The 14,900-nt window shown below is 37.2% G+C and overlaps 1 protein-coding gene across 9 annotated transcripts in view; it reads right to left on the reverse strand.

Annotated features, from left to right (window-relative positions):
- The window catches only part of C1H9orf85 (chromosome 1 C9orf85 homolog), a 66,957-nt gene that overhangs the window by 21,018 nt on the left and 31,039 nt on the right, over positions 1-14,900 (reverse strand). For 2 of the 9 annotated variants that reach the window (XR_016223285.1, XM_008256371.5), the window contains exons 2-3: positions 4,326-4,427; positions 3,801-3,907 (exon numbers count right to left, since the gene is read on the reverse strand). Coding sequence is in view for 8 of the 9 variants with exons in the window: in XM_008256371.5 (XP_008254593.1) it covers positions 3,801-3,907; positions 4,326-4,427 (209 nt within the window). In the remaining variant the exon portion in view is untranslated. Of the gene's footprint in view, positions 1-3,800; positions 3,908-4,325; positions 4,428-12,485; positions 12,800-14,900 lie in introns of all 9 variants that reach the window. The other 7 variants (XM_051858767.3, XM_089316331.1, XM_051858768.3 and 4 more) reach the window with 7 other exon arrangements.

Consider the following 14,900-nt stretch of genomic DNA (forward strand, 5'->3'; position numbering starts at 1 on the left):
GCCTTCTAATCCATTCTCTCTTTTCATGCCTTCATTACTTTTAGTTTTTCTAATTTCTTCTTTTTATTTTTCTTTTTGCTTTTTGTCTGACTGAGATATTTCCAAAGATTCATCTTCTAGCTTGGATATTCTTTCTTCTGCCTCACCAAGTCTGTTGTTGAGGCTTTCCACTGTATTTTCTATTTGCATATTGAATCCTTCATTTCTACTATTTCAGTTTGATTTCTCTTCAAAATCTCTATCTATTGGCAAAATATTTTATCCATATTATGTATGGATTTCTTTATCTCATGAATTTGTTTCTCTATGTTTCTGGCTAATTTTATGATCACTCTTTTGAATTCATTTTCAGGCATTTTATCAATCTCTTCATCTTCATATTCTAATATTGAAGTGTTGCTGTGTTCCTTATGGGGAGTCATGTTGTCTTCTTTGTTCTTGTTTCTTGTACTCCTGCATTTATTTTTAGGCATTTGTGGAAACACTTGTCAGTGTTCTTCCTGATGGCTTTTACCTTTGAACTATGCCCCTGTGGCCTAGTGGAGTATCTGCTCCTTCAGTGGATATCCAGAGGCATGTGCTGTGTGAGGCCAGGGAGCTCTGATCATTGCTCAGGGTGTGGTGAGAGTCCAGGGTGACACTCAATTTGGGTGGAGTAGATCTCCTATATTGTCAGCAGGAGGGAACATATGAACACTTCCGCTGGCTTAATTACAGCCTCACCTCTCTTCCAATGAGATCAATGACCAGTGTTAGCCCACAGTGGCTACAACCTCCACCCACACAGGTGCATGAACCACACAAAAGATCTGTGTGGGCATGAACTGCACAAAGGATCTGTGTGGTCCTCAGTGTGAACATGGAATCTTCTGCAATGACCCACTCCAAGAAATCAGACAGCTCTGAGCCTCTGAAGCCAGACATGGTGATTGCCTAGGGACCCAGCTACACCCCATGCCCTATCATGCAGTTGCAGAATTTCCACAGTGATAATGTGCAAGGCTCCCACAGTCACAGGGCACAAAGAATCCACTCTCAGCTCCATCAGCCTGCCCCATCCACAGGAAGTGCAGAGGCATTCCCAGAGGCAGCTGGCTGTAGGTGCTCTGCCTTGGCAGTTTGAGCTCCAGAGCCTGTGATAGGGTAGGGGGGATGGGAGCACGTCACAATCTTAAGTGGGTTCCCAGCCCCCTACTAACCCTCCAGAGGACCAGACTCATAGTCAGTGAGGAATCTGGATTTGTTCTTCTGATAAAATCCCCAAGTCACATGCCTGTATTAGAGCCATTGTAGCCTCTACTGGTGTTAAGATGGTTCTTTCTCCCTGCTGGTGACTGGGCACCCTTTTGGGATATGGGGAAAAAGAAATGTGCTTCTCGTTCACCAGGGAACTTGTCCCTGGCTAGGGCTCCAGGCTGGACTCAAAGTCAGTGTGGTCTATAAAGCTCTCCCTCAGGCAATATCATCAATGACATGGGCTTCCACAGTCTGCTCTCACCTCACTCTCAGCAGCTGGTGTGTCCTCTAGCCCCCAGCTATGAGAGTCACTAGTGCTATTCCCACTCATTGTTGAGTGTTTGTAATATCCACAGTGCTCCAAAGCATCTCCTTTCTGTAGAATTTCCACTGTAAACTTCTCTCCAGTTCTCCCCTGGGAATGCACTTCCTCCACTTTTCTTCTATTATCTTCCCTTGGTCAAAATCAGCATATCTTTTCACTACTCAGCCATCTTTGAATCGCTTGAGACATCAATCTTCCATCCACTGACTTATTTCCCAAATGCCTGCAACCGTTAGGTCTATGTGAAGGTAATGCCAGGAGAGTAGAATTCATTCAGAGTCTTCCTTATGGGTGTCAGGGACTCAAGTATTTGAGCCATCATCTGTTGCCTCTCAGGGTGTACAATAATAGGAAACTGGATTGGAAATGGAGCTGAGACTCAAACTCAGGCACTGCAATATGGGATGTGGGTGCTCCATGCAGCATCCTAAGATACAGCAAGCAATTGTCCTATAAAGTTCAATTTTTTTAAAAGATTACCAAGAAAAGATGAATATTGGAAATGCAATCTTAAATAACTTTGTAGGAAAAAAAGACGTTGAAAATATTCAGACAGCTATAAATCTGATATTTAGGTCTATTAACCAAAAGAACATGATTTATTGCCCAACCAGCACCTAAAATTATAGTAGAAGATACAGTTAATTCATTCATGGAAACTTAAAATTCAATACTGTAAACAGCTGCCAAATTTCCCTACTGCTAATTTGGGCCAATGAGCATAAAACCTACCAACTGTGTTTTCTTTTGGTAGAAAATGCTGGAAAATAACAAAAAACTCAGAAAGAGAGACTTGAAGTTTTTACCTCTATGTATTAAAAAGCAGGATTGTAGGCAGCACAAATCACCCAAATTGTAACACTAAAAGCTATCAAATATTCTCAAGAAAACAATAATCCTATAGCTTGAACTTTAGATTTGCAAAAAATTTGACATCATTTTCCAACAGACAGACACCACAGGTTATAGTATCATTATTTTTTAGACTAACCTTCCGAACTTCAAGTAAAATTTCCTCCCATAAAAGAAGGAATAAATACCTGCTCAATAACTTAAAGAAAAATAAAGCAACAAACTTATCACATTCTAAATAGTTACCAAATAGATTTCCAAACTAAAACTCATAAAGCACAAAGGACATGCTTACTTTTATATATAAAGCAATCACATCTGTTTGACACAGCAATGACCCTCCTATACTATCCTTGCTCAGGTGCGCTGAAGGATGGAAGGGGGCACACAAGATGTATACACGCATGATATAAGAGAATCCCAGTAGTATACAGAGTTAGGGACAGAGAGGTGAGAAACAAAATCTAGGATTTTTCAAAAAATTTAAACCAAATCTTCAAACATATGAAATAATAAACTAATAACCTAGTGATTTATTTATATGAATGACAATCTGTCATTTCAGTAATTATCAGGGATTGAATTAGACGGTTAGATCTCTTTTAAGAATGACCCAGCCGTTCCATTTCTGGGAATTTACCCACAGGATATGAAATCAGCATATGGAAGAATTAACTCTACCCCCATGTTTGCAGCAGCTCAATTCATAATAGTTAAGTTGTCCATCAACTGATGACTGGGTAAGGAAAATGTGGCATACATATATATATACATAAACATGATGGAATATTACTCAGCCATATAAAAATGGACTCCTGTCTTTTACAACAAAACGGATGCAACTGGAGACCACTATGCTTAATGAAACAAAAAAATTCCCAAAAGATAAATACTATGTGTTTTCTATATGCAGCAGCTAGTACAGAGTATAAAAAAACTATACATGAGTGAAATTTACATATTGAGGTTTGATTACTGATTATAGCCCTTATCTATAATCCTGAGGAACAGTTTTTCTACTTCATAAAAAAATTATAAATACAACTATAGTAAATATTATCTCTTCAGACCGAGATAGAATTTTGCAAAACAAACTTTCTACTCTTTGCCCTAACCCACCTTTTATAAAAGCAGTGCATTATTTATTTATGAAAGAATAGGACAGGGAGTGATGAATCTATTCTCCTTAATCTGTCTCCCGTGGTAAACGAAGAATCAGTAAGCAAATTCTACTTGAGACAAGGGAATTTTTTCTTTCTTTATCTTAATACTTAGTTGGATACAATTTTGAAAATTAAGAAACTAAACAGTAAGCTGTAATAAATAAATAAATATACATATATATATAAAAATATCACTGCTAAGGTAATTAAGAAATTTAACTCACCATTTTTTAGGTTTCGATAATGGTTTGTATTTGCTGTATTTTACCCGCCATTCAAGAACTTCTTTACAGCGCTGACACACTCCCTCATGAAGTTTTGCATTAATTCTCTTAAAAATAAATAGAAAAACAAATTGAGATTTTTCACTCATGAGCCTAAATGACAAATCCTATAAAAAGGCATATGAGAAACGTTAAGTTTTTAAGAAATAATAACAAAATTTAATCTGTATAACATTCTGAAGCACTGTGCATTTTTACATACACTATTCAGTTTGGTTCTTTACAAAGGCAATGGATCTTAACAGGGTGTAGTGCAGAATCATCTAGAAATTTCTTAACATCCTGGCAGGTATATATTGAGCAAGTCCCCCCCATTCACCCTGATATTTATGTTATTAACACTCAAGACTATACAGTGAAGACATGCGCATTTTATGACATATAAATTATGCCTCAGCAAAAATGCAATAAAATGAATCCTAACTCCTATCTTAAAGACTACTATTTTAACAATACAAGTCCTACCAGTGAGTTGGAATTAAACTGAGAAATCAGTCCTGAATTGTCCGCTGGCAGGGGGAGAGCAGAGACCATATAAGTTGAACAAGGACTGCCAGGGAGAAGCAGCTGGAAGCAAGAAAGCATTTATTTCATTACTCAATTTTATCCTCTTGTATTCTCATGTTAGGAAAAATACTTTAGAAAATTTCCCCTGCTAATATGGTATCTTCAAAACAGAAAACAAGTACATGCACGTGAATATCCTGGTGAAGAAAGGGCTTGAAGAGGGGAAAAAGTGTTTTTAATTTTCTTTTCAAAAGAAAGTTGAGAAAAGAGAAGGATAAAAAAATGTAAATGGTCATGTATTCTTTTTAACAGTTTTAAATTCTGTAACATACCAATTTGAATCAGGATTTAGACTACCTATTTTCTCTGAGTACTCTGAGAATTGTCTACTTTGTTTTGGCTGTGGAAGCTTGGTCTTTGCCCATTGTTGGAATAATGAATAGAGGACATTTTAAATTTTCTTTGCTCCTTTTGTTTCTTTTTAAAAATTTCTCAGGGGAGAAAGAAACACATCACAAAGACACAGATTATTTGAAATGCTGTTGGTCAGTGAGTTAAAAGCATAATGTATACTCTAAATCATCTGAAATAAAGCACATCTTTTGAACAGTGTTGATACTATAAGTTCTATACAAAAAGAAAATAATTTGACAAAACACTTATTCAAAGAAAATATTTCAAGGATATTTTCAAATACATAAATTAATCTGTGAATAAATTATGTTCGAGTTTAACTCTATCGTGAAAAATATATTCTGCTATCTATGAATTATGTATCGGTGCATTCCTTTCTTCCTGACAGAGACGCAGAGTCCTGGGGAAACCAATTGCTGAATGTCATTATCTCCCCTCTTGCCCTTGATCCACTAGCTTACCAGAAAGAAAATTTGTCTACACTCCAAATACTCTGCCCTGCAACCTCAGCCCTTTATTATCACAAACCAGGCTGGCTAAGAAACATGCAGAAATGGAGTTCACATTTCATCAATTGTTCTCATTGTTCTCTTTTGCTTACAAAATCTCACTGAAAGCAGTGACTTTTGTTTCCTTAATTCTAACAATAAGAGGAATGAGCTAATGACTTGGAACTATGATTACAATATGAATGTCACAGAAGCTTTCCAAAAGGAATATTCTTAGAATACAGACCATCTTATTACCTGCAGTTTTACTACTTTTAATACTTTGCGCTTGTTAATTAGGAGGCATTATTTGGTTTCTTGTTTGTTTCTGTGTCCAATTTCGGACTAGTTCATCTTGATTTACAAAGCTGTGCATAGTTCGGAAACTGGTTTCTTTAGGGTGGATCAACAGTAGAACAAAACAGGTCTTTGTGGGAACTTGTCCTGTGAGTGATGTGTGAAGCAGTATAAATGGAGATGTTGTACAGAGTTCACATGACTGACAGACACTACTGCAAATTTTAACTTGATTTTTATGTGTTAAGAAATGAATAAGGGTAAGACTTTGAATGAATAGTACTTAAAAACAGGTACAAAACAAAAGAAAAGGATACACCTTGTTTGACCATATTTGGTAAACTACAAGAAAATTCCAGAGATGTGAGCGCAGAAAGCTGAATCCTAGGTCTAGGAATCATTTCCCTGGAGCAAAGGAGACGAATCTTACCTCACTCACAACTACCTCAGTTTGGCAATTAATATTAATGTATCCCTCACTCTGGGAGATCTTAAGTTATTAAGGTTAAGATTTAAGTGTGCTCAAATATAAAATATAAAATCAAAACTTAGTTTTACAAATACAAAAGCCTCTCAGGATAATTTAGTTCAACAATGAACTTTCCAGATTTTTAAAGGAGGACCAAAAAAAGAGACAAAAAACAAAAATATTTCAGTGGAAAATCCCACCAAACTTAGTAATCAGCTAAAGAAGAAACCACATATATTAAATGAATTTTTTAAGTTAGAATAAACGTAAAGCACATCAAAAAACACTCCTACTTTTATATATAATATCTTAGTCATCATTAATTCATGTACATATTTTAGCATGCTAGCCTGCTCCATGCCTTTTGCTGTCAGGTAATATGGTAAAGTCATATAACAATTTCAAAAAGAGACTGGTTGATTGATTGCAACTTCCAAGAAGGTAGCAAGAACAAACTATAAATATAACATTGGATCAAAGTGCTGATGCTAAAGAAGTGTTTTTTATTTAATGGACAGAAGATATATACTATAAGAGAAAGGAATTTGGATACCATTCGAAAGTGAGTAATGTAATTTTTCATTAGGCACATTTTTATCTTACTGAATTACATTTAAAAGTATCTATTAAGTTTTCTAGAAATTTTCCCTTTTCCTAAATTTGGCTATAAGATATAGGATCCCTGGACTGGAAGCAAGAACTTAAATGACTGACAATAACATGAAAACCAGGGCTAGCACTGTGATATAGCAGGTAAGGCCCCGCCTACAGTGCCAGCATCCGATATGGGTGCTGGATCAAGTCCCAGATGCTCCACTTCTCATCCAGCTCCCTGCTAATGCACCCAGGAAAGCAATGGGAGATGACTCAAGTGCTTGGGCCCCTGCACCCAGTGTGAGACCTGGAAAAAGCTCCTGGCTTTGGATCAGCCCAGATCCAGCCATTGAGGCTACTTGGGGAGTAAACCAGTAGATGGATGATCTCTCTATCTCTCCCCCTCTCTCTCTGTAACTCTGCCTTTCAAATAAATAAATAAGTCTTTTAAAAAAAATCTCAAAAAAAAAGAGAAAACCTGTCATTTAGATTTTAACTTTCTTATAGTAAACTACATTATTTCAATTTCTTTTAATACCATTAGAACATTGTTGCACACAAAGTATCTTACAAAATAAATACAACCAAAAAACAGAGGAAGGAATCAGAATAACGGGAAAAATAAGGGCAGGCAGGAAAAATAAGAAAATGGTAAGGAACAGCTGGGAAGTGCACCTGCTAAAGCTTGCCTAAAAGTGAGATCTGAGCTTTTCAGCAGCATAACATAACTGGATATCTGTAACACCAAAAACCCAGTTTCTCAAAGGCAACACAATTATTCTTGTTATTAAAATGCAAAGTTTCATCTTTCCCAAAGAACACCACGTGATATAGTAAGCAAAGTTCTCAAAAAACATCCCCACAACACAGAGCACTTTAAGCACTTTACAGAAATGCTTCTGTCTCAGTTCTCAATGTAGGCCAATGTTACAGTGCCCAGCAGAGTGGTTAAAAAAAAAAAAAAAAAGCTATTCCTAGGAATGCAGTGATCTGAAAGAATGCACTTCATATTAGAAGGCCATCTTCAAAAATACTCTCAACTGAGTTCTGAAAACATCGCTTGACCCCCAATCCCACTTTGGCGCCAGCACTATGGCACAGCCAGTTAAGACATTGCCTGCAGTGCCAGCATCCCATACAGGCTCCAGTTCCAGTTCCAGGTGTTCCACTTCCAATCCAGCTCCCCGCTAATGCACCTGGGAAAGTGGTGGAAGATGGCCCAAATTCCTGGGAACCCCTTACCCACAGAGGAGACGGGGTAAAGCTCCTGGCTCTTGGCTTCAGCCTGTCCCAGCCCTGGTAACTGCACCCATTTGGGGAGTGATGGAAGATCTCTGTCTCTCCTTCTCTATAACTCAGCCTTTCAAATAAATAAATAAATAAATATTTAAAAAACATTCCCCTCTATTATGAAAAATGTCAAACTTGCAGGGAAAAAGGTAAAGTAGTATAAATACATAGCTACAATCATTAAACTTTTACCCATCTGCTTTTTGTGGGGTAGGGACTACACTTAAGTCACTAACAAGACACTTTACCTCTTAAAACTCATACTGGAAATAGACTTCCTTCTACTTAATAATACTTCCCATACCCTGAAAATAAAGACTTTCTCCCATGTAACAATTCTGTTGCTATACCTCAAAACAATGAAAAGTAACTTCCTAATATCACTGAATGTAGCCAGTCTATATTGAAATTTTCTTTGAGCTATTTTTTCCCCTCAAAATCATAATCAAATCAGTATTTAGGCACTGTTAAGCTGTCATCTTTCTTTTGACCTAGCACTGTACCCTCAGCACGGCACCTTTTATGCCCTATTACATGGATGTTTTTGAAAATATCCAGCAAGTTGTCTTAGAGAATATTCCACATCTCAGATTTATCTAATTGTTTTCTAATACTGTAATTTAATTCATTGCTTTATCTCTTACATTTCCTCTAAAGTACATCCAGGTGAGGTATTCTTTGATTGGAATAGCTCTTAGGTACTGCTGTTGCTGCATACTTTTTATTATTGAAAGTCAGGAGGGACATAATACATACTTCTCCCTTGGTCAGCATTGTTAAATTTGGTCACTTGCTTAAGGTGGTGACACAGATCTACTCAAATTATAAAGATCAGCAAACTCCAAAGAAGTCAATGTCAATATACCATTCCATAACATTCTATTTCATGGTTTTAGCATTCATCCATGATCCTTGATAGAAGCAATCATTTTACTAAAGGATGTAGAATGTTAACTTTAATTCTATTCTTTCTACAATAATTGAATAAAAGAACATAGATTAAGTCAGTTTTAAAAATACGTAAAGTAAAATTCACCCATTTTAGGTATGCAGTACTAAGAATCTGACAACCAAAATACACATTTCAATCACTCTGTGAAGCTCCCTCATGTCTATGGTTGCAATCCCACCTATGATGTCTCCCTTAGATCAATTTTAAGTTTTCTCCCGTAGTGTTGGTTTTTTGTTGTTGTTGTTGTTGTTAAGATTTACTTATTTACTTGAAAGGCAGGATGACAGAGAGAGGGAGCAATGGAGGAGGAGAGAGGCAGTCCAAGAGAAAGAAGTATCATCCATTAGCTGGCACACTTCCAAATGGCCAGGCCTGGGAACCTAGGACTCCATCTGGATCTCCCATGTAAAGTGGCAGTTTTTTTGAAAGTTCAGTAATTTTAGATTTATTATTTAGTCTATAATCCATTTTGAGTGCATTTGTGTATTGGTAAAGAATCCTGGTAGAGACTCTTTCAAAATTATACAAAATGTCCAAATGTTCCCATACCATTGAATTGATTTTGTATCTTTGTCAAAAATGAAGTATGTATGGGTCTATTTCTGGACTCAATATTCTGTTACATTGGTCTACAGGTCTAATCTTTCACTGACATCACCTTGTTTCAATCACAGTAGCTTTATGGTAGGTTCTTAAAATCAGTGAGTTTTCTAAATGTGATCTTTTTCCAAATTGTTCAGCTGTTTCAATTTCTTTTTTTTTCTGTATAAATTTTTGAGTCTATTTACTGATTCCAACAAAAAAAAAATCTGCTCTAATTCTGATTAGGATTACACTGAAATTATCAATCATCTCCGGGGAGAACTGACAATTTAACAATATTGATTCTTCCAAACCACACTTGGGTTCAAGTCCCAGCTGTTTACAAACCCATTCCATTCCTAGGATAAAATCCCACTTAGTTGTGATGCACTTTTCTTTTTATTTACTGGAAAGTCCAGTATGTTAATATTTTATTGAGGACTTCTTGTCTATGTTCATGAGGAATACTGGTCCAAAACTATTTGTTTTTTTTTTTTTTTTTTTTTTTTTTTGCTAATAATGTCTTACTGTGGCATCTAGCTCAGTGGATAGAAAATTCACATACAAGTGTTAGAAGAACTTAAAATAGAAAATTTTATAATTGGAAGACTTACTAGAGCATTAAAAAAATCTTGTATAATGAGCTCAAATCCATATTTTAATGTTTCTAAGTACAGTGAGCTTTTCTTACATACACACATGCACACAATCTAAGAAGTTAAGCTCAATTTCTCATATTATAGCTATCCTGCTGACTTGATCATGTTTCCAAGAAGACTTTTAGGAGTCAATTTTACAGGTAGACAAACATGAGTGGAGGGGTCACTGCTGTGGCACAGTGGGTTAATCCTCAGCCTGTGGTGCTGGCATCCCATATGGGCGCTGGTTCGAGTCCTGGCTATTCCACTTCCCATTCAGCTTTCTGCTGTGGCCTGGGAAAGCAGTAGAAGACGGCCCAAGTGCTTAGGCCCCCACACCCGAGTGGGAGACACGGAGGAGGTTCCTGGCTCCTGGCTTTGGATCGGCATAGCTCCAGCCATTGGTGGCCGATTGGGGAGTGAACTAGCAGATGGAGGACCTTTCTCTCTCTCTCCCTTTCAATATCTGCAAATCTATCTCTCCGGTAAATCAATAAAATCTTTAAAAAACTTAAAAAAAAAAAAAAAGTGGGGCAGAGGAGAAGACAACATTCAAACTTCACATGGAAATTTCTTTCAGAGGCAGGTGGCTAGCCTAGCAGTTAAGATGCTGGTTAAGGCACATGCATCCTGTTAACAGAGTACTTGGGTTCAATGCCCAGGTCCAGCTCCTGAGTCCAGCTTTCTGTAACGCAAACCCCAGGAGCAACAGTGATGGCTCAAGTATTGGGTTCTCTGCTTTCCAGAAACAGGCTGCAGAAACATGCTTTGGCCCAGATGTTGCAGAAAATGTGGGAACTGAACTAGCAGAAGGAAGTTTTCTCTGTTTCTCTCTCAAATAAATAAAAATCGAAAAAAAAATCTCCTTCATATTCTGTCCAGTTATCTATAAATAGTTAATCTGCCTACTGCTTGGTTTTGCAACTAGTTCTGCCACTTAACATGCATTTTTACTATGTATTACCAATGGTATATGACATTAAAAGATTAATAATTTCTTTTTGTATACAAAAATAACTATATTGTTAACACATTTAAAACAATGTTATAGCGAGCCGGCATTGTGGCACAGTAGGATAAGCTTCTGCCTTTGCCACTAACATCCCATACGGACACTGGTTCAAGTCCCTGCTACTCTTCTTCCAATACAGCTCTCTTCTATGGCCTGGGAAAGCAGTGGAAGATGGCTCAAGCACTTGGGTCCCTGTACCCACTGGAAGAAGCTCCAGGCTCCTGGCTTCGGTTCAGCCACCTCCGGCCATTGACGCCATTTGGGGAGTGAACCTGCGGATGCAAGATCTTTCTCTTTGTCTCTCCCTCTCTCTGTCTGTAATTCTCTCAAATAAATAAATTGGTTTTTTAAAATGTTACATGTAACATAAAATGTATAAAACAATGTACATATATTCATATTATATAAATTTTATAAAATCACGCATGAAGAAAAAAATGACAATTCTCATCACTCCAAAATTCTACACTTTCCAGAATTTCAAGCATATACATATGTGTGTAAAAATTTTGTTTTTTTTCTGTAGATGTTGTTTTATAACTTTTAATCATAATTTTTCATATTTCTATATATATTTAAAGCATGTTTATGTTAGCTGCACTATTGTCTCTGACTTAATATATCATTTGCATACTTAACCTACTTCCTACTTGACAATATGATTATTTCCAACATTTTAAAAAAATTTTTTTCTAATTTTGAAAAACGCATTAGGTTATAAATATCAATAAACTTCTAATGACATTGCAAATTCTCATCATATTTTATTTATAGGTAACTAATTATGGTTCCAATTAAAAAAGGAATTTTAGAGGCTGGCATTGTGGCACAGAGAGTTAAGCTGCTGCCTGCAACACCAACATCCCATATGAGCTCCAGTTTGAGTCTTGTTCCATTTCTGATCCAGTTCTCTGCTAATTCACCTGGGAAGGAAGCAGAAGATGGCCAAGGGCTTGAGCCACTGCCACTCACGTGTGAGAACCAGTTGAAGTTCTTACCACTCATCAGGCTTTGGCTTGTCCCAGTCCTAGTCATTACAGCCATTTGGGGAGTGAGCCAACAGATGGAAGAAAGATGTTTCTCTCTCACTCTCTGTCTCTCTCTCTCTCCCCCCCCCACCCCCCATCCTCTGTAACTCTGCCTTTAAATATACAAGTAAAATGTTTTTTAAAAAGGAATTTTATCAGATGTAAACACTCATAGTAAAAAAAAAAAAAAATAGCAGTCCCTTTCACCAGTCAGGCACATACTACTCTTATGTTGTTTCACCAGTTTACATCTATGAACAAAACAAAAGTTCATATCCTTGCTTTAACTGCCAATCTACAACCACAGACGTAATTATAGAAATGATCACTAATACTTACACACATTTATATTACCATTATACAAAAGTTCAAGGGGCCGGCGCCGTGGCTCACTTGGTTAATACTCCACCTGCAGCACCAGCATCCCATATGTGCGCTGAGTTCTGGTCCCGGTTGCTCCTCTTCCAGTCCAGCTCTCTGCTGTGGCCCGGGAGGGCAGTGGAGGATGGCCCAAGTGCTTGGGCCCTGCATTGCATGGGAGACCAGGAGGAAGCACCTGGCTGCTGGCTTCGGATCAGTGCAGCTCCAGCCATGGTGGCCATTTGGGGTGTGAACCGACGGAGGGAAGAACTTTCTCTCTGTCTCTCGCTCTCACTGTCTAACTCTATCTGTCAAAAAAAAAAAAAAAAGTTCAAAATATGTGCACATTGCTCAAGTCAACTGAGTTGTATTAAAACAAGAGTGACTGAATTTACAAGGAGTGCACATAATTATATGGATATTGAAGCAAATGTCTCCTGTGTCATCTGAAAAATTTGTTTTGCTTTTTGACCCTGGCAGTCAAGATTTATCTGAATTTGTTACTGAATTTTATCATTTTTATGTGTTCTATTATTCACAAAATGAGCTAGTCATATAAATAGCCCAGAAATACTTTTGAAATGAGTTATAGTAGTTTCATTGTCTCAAATGAAAAATGTAAAATCGAAGTCAGTATAGGTTTCCCTCTTTTTAAACTACATTTGTTCAATATAGCTAATTAGAGATTAGCTGTCAACACAAGAATTTTAAAAAAATTTCAGCCCATCTCTTCCAAGCAAAATATAAACTTAGTGTTCTAATACATATATATACATACACACTTAGATCAAAAACAAATATTTGGTTTTTTTAATACGTAAAACATTAAAAGATACCTAAGGCATAATGTGAGGTATATCTACACTGTGAAATAAAATAATTTTCTTCCCTGTAGTCCATCTTCCTCCCATTCATTCTAAACTAATCACAAGTCTTTAAGACACCAATAACTGCAAGAAGTGAAAATATATGCTAGAAATACTCAAAATGCCCCTCTTGTCCAACTACTTACAACATAAGCTTTTTCTAGTTAAGAAATAGTATCTGATTCCCTCCTCCCACTTTCCTTGTCACTGCTGAAATCTTTAACAAACAACATCTGCAAAAATAAACAATCGCATTTTCATCCAAAGGCTGAATACAAAATGAGTTTTGATCATCCTGAACAGAAGACTATTCTCTCAATCAGTAAGTAGAAACTATCAGTTGCTAGTATACAGACAGGATCTATCTATAAACTACCTACAGATACGTTCCAGCAGACAAGCAAACTGCCCGGATTTTCATGGACACTTAAACAGTCACACCTGCCTGCAGGCAGAAACATGCTGAGGAAATACCTCCTTCTGGCAGGGGAGGAAACCTTTATTAAGTCAATTTTACTTTCCAAAGTATATTTTACTTAATTTTTTTCTTGACTTTACTTACTTTTAAGGAAAAATTAAATTAAATTGATGCTATATATGTTAATAAGTTAGTATTTCTGAAGTATTCTAATAAACACTGCACTGATAAATCTCTTGAAACTTTAAAAGACGTAGTCAGAGTTTGAACAAAGAACTCTGGTATTAAAATTTTAATTTTGTGTTATGAATACTGGAAAATATTTAAGAAAGAACCACAATGTACAACACACACAAAAAATTCTCAGCAGAAGGAATATTTGTTTTCTATGTGCCTTAAAAGTTTTCTGTTTCTCATCACTCTCTTCCTTAACATTTGAGTTTTTTGGTTGTAAAATGTTTAAATCCTTTCTTATTTCCTTTTGTGTATATTCTACATCTCTTATTTGTAATTAACATGAAGGTTGCATTTAACAACCTGAATTTATAACGCCCTAATACCAGCTTAATTTCAACACCATGGGCCTAGTGTTGTGGCACAGCAGGTTAATCCACAGCCTGCAACACTAGCAACCATATGGGCACCATGTTAAGTCTCAGCTGATCCACTTCAGTCCAACTCCCTATTAATATGCCTGAGAAAGCAACAGAAGATGGCCCAAGTACATGGGCCCCTGCACCCATGTGGGAGACCCAGAAGAAGCTCCTGGCTCCTGGCTTCAGATCAGCACAGCTCTGGCTATTGCAGTCATTTGGGAAGTAAACCAGCAAATGGAAGATCTGTCTCTCTCCCTCTCCCTCTCTGTAACTCTTCCTTTCTAATAAATAAATCTTTTTCAAAAATTTCAATAATAGGGGCCAATGTCGTGGCTCACTTGGCTAATCCTCTGCCTGAGGCACCGGCATCCCATATGGGCGCTGGGTTCTAGTCCTGGTTGCTCCTCTTCCAGTCCAGCTCTCTGCTGTGGCCCAGGAAGGCAGTGGAAGATGGCCCAATGGCCCAAGTGCTTGGGTGCCTGCACCCGCGTGGGAGACCAGGAAGAAGCACCTGGCTCCTGGCTTCAGA

Source organism: Oryctolagus cuniculus, chromosome 1, assembly GCF_051225735.1.
Source record: "Oryctolagus cuniculus isolate XC-2025 breed Fujian yellow rabbit chromosome 1, ASM5122573v1, whole genome shotgun sequence".
NCBI lineage: Eukaryota > Metazoa > Chordata > Mammalia > Lagomorpha > Leporidae > Oryctolagus > Oryctolagus cuniculus.